General features: G+C 41.2%; 1 protein-coding gene across 5 annotated transcripts in view; it reads right to left on the reverse strand.

Moving 5' to 3' along the window:
- OTUD4 (OTU deubiquitinase 4) overlaps positions 1-15,811 on the reverse strand; it is a 37,285-nt gene that overhangs the window by 18,402 nt on the left and 3,072 nt on the right. For all 5 annotated transcript variants that reach the window (XM_039338974.1, XM_039338972.1, XM_039338975.1 and 2 more), the window contains exons 2-7: positions 15,449-15,532; positions 14,038-14,088; positions 5,205-5,251; positions 2,793-2,865; positions 2,552-2,633; positions 565-703 (exon numbers count right to left, since the gene is read on the reverse strand). In XM_039338974.1, coding sequence (XP_039194908.1) covers positions 565-703; positions 2,552-2,633; positions 2,793-2,865; positions 5,205-5,251; positions 14,038-14,088; positions 15,449-15,532 — 476 coding nt within the window. The remainder of the gene's footprint in view (positions 1-564; positions 704-2,551; positions 2,634-2,792; positions 2,866-5,204; positions 5,252-14,037; positions 14,089-15,448; positions 15,533-15,811) is intronic.

Consider the following 15,811-nt stretch of genomic DNA (forward strand, 5'->3'; position numbering starts at 1 on the left):
GGTATTTTGCACCAGTAACTGGGTTTTTAAATCAAAATGTACTTGTTGCCAGAACAATGCAAAGTGTGGTTCTGAATCAAAAATTTTATGTTTAGTATGTATATGATCTTACATATACTTTCTACATATGCAATCTATCAAGTTGTCAAGAACTATGGTTGATGGAGACACACAGGCTGACTGAAAGAAGGATATAAGATTGTATCCTTTGTTGATTAATAGAGTGAAATAAGGTCCTAAAGAACCATACAAAGCACAAGTATTATAAGAACGGAGAATTAATCCCCTATACCTCATCCTTTCCTTTGACCAAAATTGATTTCTGTAACAATTTAGTCATATTATTTAGCTGATGTATATACAATGCTCTTCCTCAATCTGACATCAGACAGATTTCTTTGAAGTGAAATTCCCATAATACTCAGTAAACATGATAATGTGTGTAGTTTCGAGAAAAACATTCCGCATACCGTTTTGCTTTTCTGTACATTATTCTCTCTATAATGGTAGAATAAGTTGTATCTGACCTACCATTGTTAACTTTAAACACACAGGCTTACTTACTCTGGATCTTCACCCTCCGAATCAGATTCTTTGGTGTTCCCTCTGCCATTCTTAATCAAATCACCATGGCTCAGTTCTTCAAAAACTTTATTCACATCAACGTCAAATACTTTTTCGTATAGCAATTCATACAAAATAGCTAGTTAAGACACAAAACAAATACCAATAAGCATTTATCACAAAAATATTTTAGCATAAATAAGTTAAAATTTTAAAAAAAGCTCCAAAAGGGACTGATGACAAAATTGAGAACATTTTAAAGTTAGACAGCAAGTATAATTTTCCAGAGGTTAAGCAGCCAGCATTCTTCAAATATTATTGCAGCAGTGATTTGGGAAAGCAATTAGACTTATACATGTATCCTGTTAAGAAATCCATAACTATTGGATAGCATTTAGATGTAATAGGGAAAAATTATTCTTATTTTGATTTACGGTACATGCAATTTTCTGTCCATAAGTCACTCAAGGGTGTTAACCAAATGCTTTGGTTAATACAAATATTAACCTCAATTATTTTGATAAACCTCAGCCTATCTTCAGGACTTTTCATTTCCAAGCAAGCAAAATAATTTATGGTTGTAGCGTCAGATTTGAGACCCCCCGGGGTATCAGATCAAATATTCAAAATATGAGTTTCATATCCTGTTCATCTGAAGCAGGGGTCCCCAGCACAGGTCGCGGCTCATTACTGGGCCTTGAGTCATTTGGAACTGGAGTGCGGAGTTGGTGGATAAGCGAGTGCCTTCATGTGCGCATCCCCACTTGCATGAGCAGTGGGAAGCACATATGTGCACACTCCATTTGTGTGAGCTGCGGAAATATGTGCAAGCTGAGGGCATATGCACCCACCACTCACACAGAATCATCCTTCCACCACCCCCTGCTGGTCCGTGGAGCTGGAAAAGTTGGGGAACTCTGATCTAAAGCTGTTCCACAAGTTTCCATTTCCATTTCCCCTATCATACATCATTTCCTGGAGCACTTTTTGAAGGACCTAGTATGCAAGATAATGGAGAAATGGAATTTTTCAGAGAGTTCTTCAGCTCCAAACTTATATCCCAAACTCATTAAAATGCAAATCAATTTATAACTTTTTTGAACTGTGTTTTTCTGGATTTTTTTTTTTTTTTTTGCTTTTATTCTGTCTCTCACTGTTAAAATAAACCTACCATTACAATTATAAATGGATCATTTCTTTGTCAGTAGGCAAATGTACAAAATCAGCAAGAGATCAAATAATTTTTCCCCTCACTGTATAACTTAGGATGGATAACTCAAATGCAGAAATTCATCTTAATACGTTTTATGGATACCTACCACAAGGGCTATTAGTGCATCCAATTCACTTGTTTTTCATCATTTGTTGTGTTAGTTTACAGAAAATAAGTTTATTTATTTTTTGTTTACTTTGTTAAATTTATTTGTCACCTATCTCACTATGGTGCTACTCTAGGCGGCTTACAAGAATAAAAAAAGAGAAATGAAAAGAAGTGTAAACATAACAGTAATAAAATAATAAAACAGTAGAATAAACAATGAAAAAGAAAACAATAATGCAGTGACATGAGAATGAAAGGTAGATGGGTGGGGAAGCAGGGAGCAAGGGGCAAAGTGGAGTTTGCCATTGATCCAACAGCCACCTCCAGTGTGAAACTCCTCCATTGGGTCCACAGGCCAACTGGCAGAGCCAGGTCTTCAGGCTCTTACCGGATAGAAATGTGGAAGTAGATCTCACCTTGGAGGGTGGAATGTTCCAGAGGGTAGGAGCTAGGCAGGGACGGCACTTCTTCTGGATCCCAATAGTCAGCGTTCTTTGACAAACGGGATCTGCAGTAGGCCCTCTCTGCCAGCATTTACCTTTTGGTTATATTTTTGCCTATTAAAATAGCCACCCCACGATACAGAAACATGGAAATATGTGATGGGTTCCCTCTGATCCCACACTGTGATCACATCTCAAGTTGGTATATCATATTAATACTTACACTGACAAAGAGCAGCCTTGATTGTGTAGTCTATAGGATAGACAATATCATAGTGATTGCTATTTGAAAAACACAGCAATATCTAAAAAGGAACATAAGAATAGCTAAGATATAATAGCTAGCAAATTTACACAGACAAATTAAAGACTAGCACAGTACTTCCTATTATCACTTCTGCAAAACCTCACAATTCTTCAAATTACATGAGTAGCAAGATCTATTACAGTAGGACTCATCTTACCTTGTCGGGAAACCCATTTTCGGTTACATAAGAAGGAGTGTAGTTTGGTTCCTGATATATTATAAAATCTTTTCTAGAAAATGTATAAAGGGAAAAACCATCTATAAATACACAAGTTTCATTATGAAATGGATAATAAATAAAAATAGCATAGACTGATCTTGACAGAAAATGTGTATGAATCTTTGTTTAATAAATATATGTAATTAAGGAAAAATATCTTGTGAATTCTGCAATGGCAACAGATAAGTATTAACTGCAAAACTCAGGTCAAGCACCAGGAATTGGCAATGGCTATTAGATGGAATAGGACTGCTTAACACAGTGGTTCTCAACCTTTCTAATGCCGTGACCCCATAATACAGTTCCCCATGTTGTGGTGACCCCCAAGTGGGTGTGGCCACCTATAAGAGGGAGTAGGACAGCTAGGGAAAAGGGAAAAAATGGCGGACAGCATGGTTTGGCGACCCCCATGAAATGGTCGTTTGACCCCAAATGGGGTCCCGACCCACAGGTTGAGAACCACTGGCTTAACAGAACCTGATATTCTCTCCACTCCTCACTCAGTACCAAAGTTTCTCCCAAATCTGCTTCTAATACTTCCATGTCTGTCTTAAAATTGTCAATTAAGAGCCAGAAGATAAATACGGTTCTTTGGCTGTTTAGCACAGTAATGCCCTTGCTAAGCTTATTCTGCAAACTTCCCCAAAAGACCTACTGAATATGATGATAAATCCTCAAGAAGCCATGAATAAGCCTAGCTGCACTAATCACACACAATACTCTATTTTCTGCCTTTACACAATGCTTGCTATGCCTCAAGTTCTCTGATTTCTTCCTTAAACATAATGTTATATACACCATTTTGGTTTTACTGTATACATGCATCTGTATTTCCTGGCAATGTTATTAGCTTATATATTTGAGCAGTCTAATAAAAAATAATCAACTCTAGTAGCGTTTGTACTAGGAAAAAGTTTGTTGATATGATTCTTCCCTTATTCCTATGTTCTGGCCTTGCTCCCCAAGTTTCTGGTTGTGAAACCCTGTTTCTGAAGCTAGGATCAGTTGGAATTGGTGCTGTTGTACCAGCTTCCCTGCTTTATAGCAGCCTCCCTGTCTAAACAGCTGAAGGCCACCTCAGAGCTGGCAGAGGAGTTCCACAGGCTTATGATCCTGGAGACTTCAACCTATCATTCCTGGGTTTGGCCTTAGAAGCGGCCCAAGTTCATGGCCACTGTGGGCCTATCCCATCTTGGGTCTGACTCGAGGCAGTGGTCACACACCAGATATGATCTTTTTGTCAGATCATTGGCAATGTGATCTGATGGGGGAATCTATCACTATTCCCTCCCTTTCATGGTGAGATCATGCCCTGGTGTCCTTGAGACTCTCTTATGCTGCCCACCTGGACCCACTTGAGCAGTATGTCCCCAGCAACTGATGGACCCAAATGGATTCCAGAGGGAACTGGTGGATATCCCTGGGGGTTTACTACAGAATCCTGCCAAAGCTCTGGTTATGTCCTGGAACCAAAGAGCAGCTGAGACTTTGGACAGGATAGCTCCTAGGCATCCTCTCTTGACCCACTGCTTGACTCTCCCTGGGGTTCACACCAGAGTTATAGGTTCTGAAAAGAGCAAAGAGACACCTAGACTGCTGCTGAAGGAAAAAAGGGATGAATCCACCTGAACACAACTTAAGAGCTGCTATTAAGACCTACCAGATGGCAGTTAAGAGTGGCAAAATACCATTATTTCTCTGCCCTTATTGCACCTACAGAGTGTTATCCAGTGACCCTGTTCAGGATTACCCAATCCCCCTTGGGACAGAAGAGCCCCTAAAGATAGTCTGAAGTGACCATTTTCAGGGTCATGCAGCAGAAATTATTGAAAACTGATGGACAAAGTCATTGGATTCACTTGGAATCCATGCATGGTGCAGGTCTATTTGAGATGCCTGGGGAAAGATCTTAGCCAGTTATTGGGGAAAAGCTTCATCCTGTTGGACCTGATGAAGTGGAAACAGTCTTCAATGCTGTCAGTGCAACTATCTATCAGTTAAGATTCCTATTCCTTCTGTTAGGTGGAAGCCTCCAAGTGGATGACAGCCAGATGGATCCAGGCAGTGATAAATTTTTCACTGCAGGACGGGATATTTCTGGGGACCTTTTAAGGAGGCTTTGTCCTCAAAAAATATATCTTGATCCCACCTGTCTGGACAATTTGATAGAGGTGATAGAGAAGGTGGTTGCATGACAACTTTAGAGGGTCCTGAATGAAACAGATTATTCCACCCCATAAAATAAAATTGATCAATTTGTTTGTATTTTTCTAAAAACTGCCACATTTAAAAACATGCATTATATTGGTTGAGCATTATTCTTTTGAACCTTAAAGAAATGTTTCTTACTTGAACATAAGAGAAAGGGCACTTATTTCAACTTGTCCAACCCATTCCTGTAGTAAAAAAAGATACTGTAAGTAAATAATCAGTAACATGTAAATAACCAGTGAAATGCCCAAAGGATATTTAAGGACCTTTAAATCACTAGCAAGCAGCAGTAGTTAAAAACTTGGTTTAACCTTTCTCAAATACAAATTATAGGAGGTATGACCCAAATTGTAACGTAACACAGCTCGATGACATCAGGTTGGGAAAAGGTTACTTAATCAAGCATCAGTGGATGTGCATTTATTACAACTAACCAATATTAAAATTATAGTAATTCTACAGAAGTTTTCATGAATTTTTAATTAAAATCAATTCTCTCCATTTTTAGCATACGCTCCTTATTCTTTATGAAGTATGGCTGCTTGGTATACAAAATATCCTGCCCCCAAAGTCTTAATCCATAACCTTATAAACATATTGAATCCTTCAGTTCCTGCAGTTCTTGCATGCTTTGCTTACACAGGAAGAAATCTATTGTAACTCTTATTTTTGGTTTCCTTTATAGTGAGGGCCCTTTCCAACAATACAACCAGAGAACAAAAGAGACTTGTCTAAATAATTTAACCAGTGAAAATAGTCCCTGACTTCAAATTCCAAAGACTACCTTTATATGTGAAACAACAGTGAAATCTCCACAGTAAGCCTTAATGCATAATGCATATTAAAAACATTGGCCTTATCTCCACCTCCAATGATGCTGCATTTCAAATATGGGAAGGGCCAACTGCATTCTTATCCTTGCCCAATAAGCAGAAAGAACTCAGAAAAAGTCAAAAAAGAGGCAATATGCAAAAATGCCAAAGCATTAAATACACCCCCTTCTAGCCTGGAACTGATGATTTATTATATTAATATGAAAAACAGTATTCCAGACAGAACAATAGCACATTTTATTTTAGCACCTCTTGTCAAGCCCTCCCGGGCTCGACACACAAGCAGGGGGGGAACCACCCTACTGGCTGAGAGGGAAGAATGTACGACGGGCAGTGTCTCCGCAAGCAACCATGGTTAAGAGGTTAACAATAGTGCGGAGCCCAGCGGTAGTGCGGAGCAAAAGCTGACATGCGCAGAAAGACTATCGCACATGCACAGATCCATCTCAAAACCCGCTTAGCAGCTGAGTAGTGGTAGAATTACAGTCAGCTGATGGAAGGCGAACCACGGATTGCAATAACACAGGGTGTCCGGCAGAGGAATGTCTCGCAGAATGATGTAAATGCTGATTGGAGGCCAGGAGGGTGGGAACGGGGTTGGTGCAGGTGTGGGGTAATGAGCACGGGTGTGGTGAAGGTGTGGTCCGTAATAACCTAGGGCGGGGTGCAAGTGTAAATGTACTTAAATAACGCTGGGAGGCAGTTGCTCCCAGCGCAAACTTTGTATAGCACAGAGCTAGTTCTAAGCTTGTCTGTGTTAGCCGTCACTGCATTCTCTAAAGTAAACCGGAGCTGTTTCAACACAAGAATCTCGTCAGCGTGTTCTTCATGCGAAATCCCGTAGGGAGGCTGACAGAAAGGTTTGCGCTCACCCTTTTCCATATATTCATCTGTTTCCGTTCGTGTTCCCTTGTCCCTTTTCGTGGGTTAAGCGAAAGTACTGGGGTGAAAGGGAATATTTGTGAATCTTGCAATTATCCCTGGATGAATTCCTTGGCAGGGTGCGGGTAATAAGTTTGCAAGAAGATGGCAGAAGGGGTGCAGAGGGATATCCCTGGTGACTCCGATTCCGAACCAGTACAGGAGAAAGAGAAAGGACTGGAGGTTCCTAGTGCTGAGCAGGTGGTGGTACGACCCAAGATGAAGGAAGTAGGTCTACCCAAACCTCCCATTGAGGCATTAGGACCCCAAGAGCTAGCGTCAGGAGCCCCTACCCCGGCTGGGGAATGGTGGCAAAGTCCTGTAGTAACAGGTATGCCGGAAGGAGCTGGAGCCGGACCTTCAGAGGATGCTCGGATGAGAAGATGGCGGGAGCGACGACCGACGGATGAGAAGGAGGACTGGAGTTATGCCACGGCTCCTGGTCAGACTGTGATGGATCTTTTAAGAGAGCAATTTGGAGAGGGAGGATATCAGGATGCCCCTTCATGGCAGAGATGGATGCCTGGTCCAGAGGCGACGTCATGGTCGCAAAAAGGTTCCTCTTCCATTCATACAACGTCGAGTCGCTTTAGGTTAGCCAGTCCAAAATTAAAACCTGAGGCCACACACAGTGATTTACATCAAGCCAAAGTGGGGGCACAAAGTAGTAGTCGCACTGAAGATAGATCACAGGGAGGGACCAGTGGAGCCTCGACTGTTCCATCTAGAGGCTTGAGATCAGCGCCAAGGGGTCCTCCCGCAGAAGGGCCACCTACATCTAGAGCTGGAGCACCAACAGGTCCCTCGTATACAATGGGTTGGGGTCCCGGACCCTGGGGCCAAGGGGTTGGTTGGGGTTCTCCACCCATGAATATAACCTTTGACGGAAACCCCGATCGGTTGGCATTTTTTTTGAGTCAGGCAATTGGGCATATGGATAGGTATGGCCACCTTTACCCTTCTCAATGGGCCATGGTAGGGGCAATAACAGCAGCCTTACAGGGAGAGGCTTTAGAGTGGGTAGCCGACCTACATACTGACCATGCCCGGGAATTAGCCAACATTGGTGCGTTTCTAGAAGCTCTTCGAAATCAGTTTGAGGATCTATCCAGGATCCGGAGGGCGGAAGGAGAGGTTCTCAGGATCAAGCAACGGGGCCGGCCAGTGGCAGAGTATGTTAGGGAGTTTCATAGGGTAGCGGGTAAATTACAGAATTGGCCTGAGAGATTATTAATACATCACTTCCAGGCAGGTCTAGACAGGGAGTTAAGGCAAGCATATGTGTTCCGGGGCATTCCTGGAAGATTGCAAGAGTGGTTTAGAGTAGTTACGGACTTAGATACGGGGTTGCAAGAATTCTGGTCTAAGAATGATAACCCATTGGGGGCTCGTAGACCACTAGGCCAGGCTTGGCCAATGGGGCCAGTATCCGGAACACCCGATAATTCATCTCATTCAACGTTCCGCTGTTTCCGGTGCAACTTGCCGGGCCATCGTGCCGCAGAATGCAAAGAACCATTCCCTATAGGAGGGATAGACGGGTCGGGGAAGAAATCGCCTGGAAAGATCCCTGAAAGATCGAGGGCAGCACAACAACGTGTCGATAACCCGAAGCCACGAAGGGAGAGAGTAGAGGTTGATGAAGGAATTGGTGGAATGGAACCCCCCCTAACCATATATCAGGAGGATGTAAAGATACCAGAAGATCCTATGGTACGCAAACCCTTACACCCGTTCACTCTCCCTATTACAATCATCAGTACACATTCAGGAAAAAGGGCCCAATGTCAGGCATTACTTGATACTGGGTGTACTAGGTGTCTCATTAGTGAACGGTTAGTACGTAATATGGATATTAGAGTAAGGGCATTATAGACACCAGTACGGTTCGAACAAGTAGATGGGTCCTTATTGGGGGGTTTACCTGCTACTTTCATCACTGAACCTGTACGATTGGAGTTAGGAGAACATTGGGAATTGATAAGGTTTATCGTAGTCCCATTCATGACAGAAAATGTAATATTAGGCTTGGCTTGGTTAGACAAGTGGGGACCGACTATTTGGTGGAAAGGAGGATGTCGCAGGGTATGGATTGGGATTGGCCCTAACCCACCTCAACATGAACAGGTACACAGAGGGGAGGAAGTGACTAGAATCCAAGTTCCTAGTAACGAGAAAAAAATTGAAATCCCATTGGAATATATTGACTTGGCAGAAGTCTTCAGTGAACAGGAATGTGACGTACTGCCGCCACACCGTTCGACTGATTGCGCCATAGATATAGAACCAGGAGCTACTCTCCCGAAGCCTCGCATGTACGCAATGACTCAAAGTGAAATGGCAGAATTAAGAACATATATTAACAAGAATTTAGCAAGGGGTTTTATCCAGCCTGCTAGATAGCGGGTGGCAGCCCCTGTATTATTTAAAGAAAAGAAAGATGGAGGGTTACGATTGTGTGTAGACTTCAGGGGTTTAAATGCGGTCTGTGTAGAGAATTTCTACCACATTCCACTTATGAAAGATCTATTAGCTCATTTGACAAAAGGTAAAATTTTTACCAAGTTGGATTTACGAGAAGCTTATTATAGAGTACGTATAAAGAAAGGGGATGACTGGAAGACAGCATTCAATAGTCCGTTAGGGAGCTACCAATATAAAGTAATGCCATTTGGCCTGAAAGGAGCCGCTGCTGTCTTTATGCAGCTAATAAATGAGGTGCTTCATAAGTATCTATACCAAGGGGTTTTGGTATATCTGGACGATATTCTTATATATTCAGATAATAGGAAAGACCATGTGGAATTAGTACGCAAAGTACTACGGAAACTCCTTGATGCACGATTTTATGTCAAACTGTCAAAGTGTGCATTTCACCAGGATAAGTTAGATTATTTGGGATATAGAATATCAGGGGGAGGAATAGAAATGGATCCAGCCAAAGTCCAAAGTGTATTAGACTGGCAACCGCCACAAATGCGTCGCCAATTACAAAGTTTCCTGGGCTTTGCTAATTTTTACAGGCAATTCATTCCATCGTTTGCCCAGGTGGCATTGCCATTAACAAATCTGTTATGTACCAAAACTATGGGGGTCAATCCTCGGCCTAATCAGCCCTTAATCTGGTCACTGGAGTGCCTACGTGCTTTTGAAACATTAAAGACCTTGTTTTCTAGAGAACCAATTTTACAACACCCCAATCTAGAGGAGCCATTTGTGGTACAAACGGACGCCAGTGATGTCGCGGTAGGAGCAGTATTATTACAAAAAAATGAACAAGATAAATTACAGCCTTGTGCATTTACTTCCCGTAAATTGAGTGCAACTGAGCGCAGGTAGGCGGTTTGGGAGAAGGAAGCCTATGCGGTGAGGTGGGCGTTAAGTACTTGGCGTCACTTCCTTGAAGGGACAAAAGGGGGGTTCGAAGTGTGGACTGACCACAAGAATCTGGAAGCATTACAATCGCCTAGGCGATTAGCCCCAAAACATGTCAGGTGGGCCTTGTATTTCCAAAGATTCAAGTTTAAACTTAAGTACGTTCCGGGAGGAAAAAAATTCCTTGCAGATGCGTTATCAAGGAAACCTCAGTACCATAGCAAGCGTGAGGAAGTGATTCAAGCCCTCATAATCCCGATTGGCCAACTTAGGGACAAAATCGCGGTGATACGGTCTGTGGAAGACTTGGTACGAACTCTACAAAGTGAACTTAGAAATGACCCATGGATGATAAATAATCCACAGACTCTCACGATGAGAGATGGACTGGCTTGGAAAGGGGGAAAATTATATGTTCCGCAATCGTTACGACTTAAAGTACTGAACCGAGGTCATGATGTGAAACCAGCTGGGCATTTTGGATTCCTGAAAATCTTACATCTAATAAAACGACAATTTTGGTGGCCAGGGATGAAAAAAGATATAGAAAAATATGTCCAAGAATGTTCCATGTGTGCGGTGTCAAAACCACGAGTGGTGAAACCGGCAGGTCTATTACAACAAGTCTCTGACCCTAACCGTCCCTGGGAAGAGATAGGCATGGATTTTATAGTAGATTTACCAACCAGCCACGGAAGCACAGTTATCTGGACAGTGATAGACTTGTTTTCAAAGCAGGCACATTTTATCCCATGTAAAGGTTTACCATCCGCAAAACGCCTAGCAAAGCTTTTTGTGACCCATATCTATCGGTTACATGGGGTGCCGCGACAAATCATTTCGGACTGACGGGTACAATTCACCTCTCAGTTTTGGAGGAACTTTATTAAATCAATTGGATCTTCCCAAGGATTAAGTACTGCATTCCATCCCAGTACAAACGGAGGGGCTGAGCAGGCTAATGCCATGATTGAACGATACCTCAGGTGTTACGTGAACTATCAGCAAACAAATTGGGCTGAACTTCTACCGTTTGCAGAGGTAGCGTATAATAATACCATCCATAATAGTACAGGATTTGCTCCATTTAAAATAGTTAATGGAATGGACTTCGTCCTATCCCCGAACTACCTCAAGGGAATACAGGACCACAACAACCAAGTGAATGGATAGAACAAATCAATAATGTGTGGATAACCGTGAAAAAAGCCCTACAAAAAGCAGAGTTAGCAACGAAAAAGCAGGCGGATAAATAAAGAAGACCACAGAAGCCCTTCCAGGTTGGTGAAGAAGTGTATTTGTCCACCAAATATCTAAACCTACGCAGACCGTGCAAAAAACTAGGACCAAAATATATCGGACCTTTTAAGATAGAACGCATAATCAACCCCGTAACAGTAAAATTAAGGTTACCACGCAGCCTTGGTAGAGTGTACCCAGTTTTCCACAGTGGATTACTGAAACCAGTAACTAAACCATCATTTAGACAAGTACCCCAACAGCCAGGACAAGTGGGAGGAGGCCATTATGAAATCGAAAAATTATTAGATTCAAGATATAGGAGGGGCCGACTACAATATCTGGTACTGTGGAAGGGATATCCAGTGTCAGAGGCATCATGGGTGAGAGAAACCGACATGGAAGCCCCTCGGTTGATACGCAAATATCATCGGAAATATCCTCAAAGACCTGGGGGGATGGGATATGTGCCTGTTACTCCCCTCCCAAACTAACTTATGTTTTACCTATTGCAGGATGACACCTGGTAGGGGGGCCGCATGTCAAGCTCTCCCGGGCTCGACACACAAGCAGGGGGGGAACCATCCTACTGGCCGAGAGGGAAGAACGTACGACGGGCAGTGTCTCCGCAAGCAACCATGGTTAAGAGGTTAACAATAGTGCGGAGCCCAGCGGTAGTGCGGAGCAAAAGCTGACATGCGCAGAAAGACTATCGCACATGTGCAGATCCATCTCAAAACCCGCTTAGCAGCTGAGTAGCGGTAGAATTACAGTCAGCTGATGGAAGGCGAACCACGGATCGCAATAATAACACAGGGTGTCCGGCAGAGGAATGTCTCGCAGAATGATGTAAATGCTGATTGGAGGCCAGGAGGGTGGGAACGGGGTTGGTGCAGGTGTAGGGTAATGAGCACGGGTGTGAAGGTGTGGTCCGTAATAACCTAGGGCGGGGTGCAAGTGTAAATGTACTTAAATAACGCTGGGAGGCAGCTGCTCCCAGCGCAAACTTTGTATAGCACAGAGCTAGTGCTAAGCTTGTCTGTGTTAGCCGTCACTGCATTCTCTAAAGTAAACCGGAGCTGTTTCAACACAAGAATCTCGTCAGCGTGTTCTTCGTGCGAAATCCGGTAGGGAGGCTGACACCTCTATTCTTCTGGTTTATCATCTTCTTTGAGGAGCCAACAAAAAATAATTTTCAGCCATTACCGCAAGGAAGAAGCTCAACCAGAATTAAACTTCAATAATTCCAATTACCATGAAAACCAGAGCCAGATTAATAAGCTCCCTAAGTGAGTATCACAAGTGGACTACCATTCTTCCTATTTTAAATTTCAAGAAGCAGATTAAAAACTTTCCTACAAGTTTTATTGCTCCCATCCCCAATTCTACCTGTAAAGCTGGGTGGAGAAGATATGGGTTGTTCAGTAGATTGCATAAGCAAATTGAATAGTGTTTAATGTTTCTACAACAATACATATAAGGCCTATGGTTCTATACTCAGTTCTATACTCAGTTCCCAAAGATCTCCTCAGATCAGAAGAAAAGATGTTCTATGTGAGGGAACTGCCACCCAGAACACCCACTGGGCTCCTCTGTTCACCTCCTGGTAGACGGGGACTTAGTAAGTGCTCTCTGACCATCCAGGTTGGGTAGATAAAAACTATATAGGAAATATGGTCTTGAAGATACCCAGGAATTATTATTTAAGAATTTTATCCTGATAATATATTGCTATACTAATTACCTTTATTTGTCTTATTATTTCTAATTTTCCAGCAAAAACAGTTTATTCCCTCAGTCATTTTAAGTTCCTGACAAGAGAAAAGGTATGCCAAGACCCATTTTACTGCTTAAGGAACTATGTCACCAAAACATGGTTTGGTACATGGTTCCTTAAGTTTCATATGCATATTTATTATTTTTGTGTATCATGTGAGGTTTGTCTTTCTTTTGCTTTATGCAAGCTAAAAAAAACAAATGACTGTAAACAAATCTCTACTTGCAGGAAATGTACATTTCTGTGCAACTTCAAATGCCCCCCAGCACTTGAAGCAGTAAATACAGGTAGTCCTCAACGTACAAGAATTCATTTAGTGACCACTTGAAGTTACAACTGTACTGCAAAAATTGACTTATGACCATTTTTCACACTGATGGTTGCAGCATCCCCAGGTCACATAATCAAAATTCAGACACTTGGCAACTGACTCATATTTATTCAGGTTGCAGGGTCCTGGGGCCATGTGATCACCTTTTGTGAACTTCTGACAAGCAAAGTCACCAGGGAACCAGTCTCTCTTAACAACCGTGTTACTAATTTAACAACTGCAGTGATTCATTTAACAACTATGGCAAGAAATGTCATAAAATGGGACAAAACTCACTTAACAAATGTCTCACTTAGCAACAGAAACATTGGGCTCAGTTGTAGTCGTAAGTCAAGGACTCTCTGTAGTCACCCATACATTTTACTTTTTTAATCATTCTTTGAAAAACCATTACATGTAATAATCAAAAAAAGTTCATTTACTTTGCGAGATTCAGTCGTTAGGGGAATGAGATAAGCCAAATGTTATATATGTGGTTAATTTGATAACACATACCTGTGGATTTTCCAGACGCTTCAGATATTCCTCAAATGGCCCCTCTATAAACTGTAAAGCATCAAAATGAAGAAGCATTAATAGCACTGTGATGAAACAACCAGTTTTACTCCCAAGTAAAGATAACAAGGCTCACTTCTGTAAAAAGATTTGATCAAGGATTCTAACTTCTAATCTTCAAATTGTGGAGACTTACTTGATTTACTCAGAAGTAATACGCCAGAAATTATAGATATAGCTTCTGAGTAGCATCTAGGAATGTACCAGGTTGTATGTTAACTTCCTTTCCATAGCTGCAGGCTGGTAATTCAGCGGCAGACATTGGGACACTGTGGGAAAGCTCCAGATTGTTTACAAACTTAGTGACTTTCAGATGTAAATGAACTTCAAATCCCAGAATTCCCTATGGCTAAGAATTCTATGAGATGCAGGACGCATATCTAGAAGTTCTCAATGTTGATAATTGCTTTACTACCGAAATTTCAAAAATTTGAAATAATGCATGTATCTCAGATGCATCCAGTTCTCATGTTTCCATATGCAAACCAAAATGAATACCTTTATGATATTAACATTTCAAGGAATATATACCGTATAACTATATTGTTAGAACATAATGTTAGCCACTTGTACACCCAGACCATTCTTAAAATCTAATGAATCCTAATGAGTCCCAGAAAGTATACGGCTTCATAAAAGTAAACTAATGGCTGATGAAAGCCTTAATTACTGTGGTACTCACCAAATGCTTTGGGCTAGAATCTTCATATATCAAAACCAGCACTGCCACTAGGCATTCTAAGTGGGAATTGTGGAAGTTGAAATTAACCACATTTGGAAAGTACAAAATTGAAGAGTCTTGGGATGATGCATATTAGCATGTAGGAAATAGTTTTACTGAACTACCTGATATTGATATGGCATGTATCACATTGAACTGGGTTTCATCTATGATAGTTAAATAAACCATGGTTGAGTGACGTAGCTGAATTTACCCTACATATAAGCCATAAAACATGGTTTAGGAACTACAGTATGCTAAACCCAAAAAAAAGCAAACCAGACCATGGATTTTTATGGGTATGAAAGACAATGTCCAGGGTTAGTTTCTTCCCATAAAGGCAAACGAAAAGTTTGATCATCATATGGTAATAAACCTGGTTTATTTAGTACATTTATATATTGTCTTCTGTCCATTATAAATCACAATATTGGACACAAGGAATAATCAATAAGTGGTCTATTCAGGCACTACCCATTGATCCACTTAGCTGAAATAAAATGACTGCTCATGGCTTGTCATAAGCAAATTGACCATGCTTTTTCTCAGAGCATAATAGTAAAAAAGGAGATGCTTTTAAAAGGTTCAGAATGGCTTTAATAGTTATCCATAATATAATAATGTTTTTACCGCTTCAAATTTCTCTCTGTTTTTCCACAGATAGTTTATACAGGCCATCCTAACATCAAGATGCTGAATCTGCGAGTGGAAAACCTGAAAAAAAAGGGTTCCAAGTTTATGTATATTTAGTTACAGATTTAAAATCTAAGAGATTAAAGTTGTTAATTAGAACTAGAATTCAGCTTTAATTATATATGCAGATAAAGAAGTAGAGTAAATCCTGCAAATTTCAAAATAAGCTTTCAAAAAAAATGATTATCTTTATTTAAAATAACATATCCAAAAGAAACCATCTGAGTGCAATCTATATTTTGAAATGATATTTTTTTATTTCAACAATATTTAGTTGTTTTATTTATCTAGGAAATTAAA

The sequence above is a fragment of the Crotalus tigris genome, unplaced genomic scaffold (assembly GCF_016545835.1).
Source record: "Crotalus tigris isolate CLP2741 ecotype Arizona unplaced genomic scaffold, ASM1654583v1 scf7180000017725.2566008, whole genome shotgun sequence".
Lineage (NCBI taxonomy): Eukaryota > Metazoa > Chordata > Lepidosauria > Squamata > Viperidae > Crotalus > Crotalus tigris.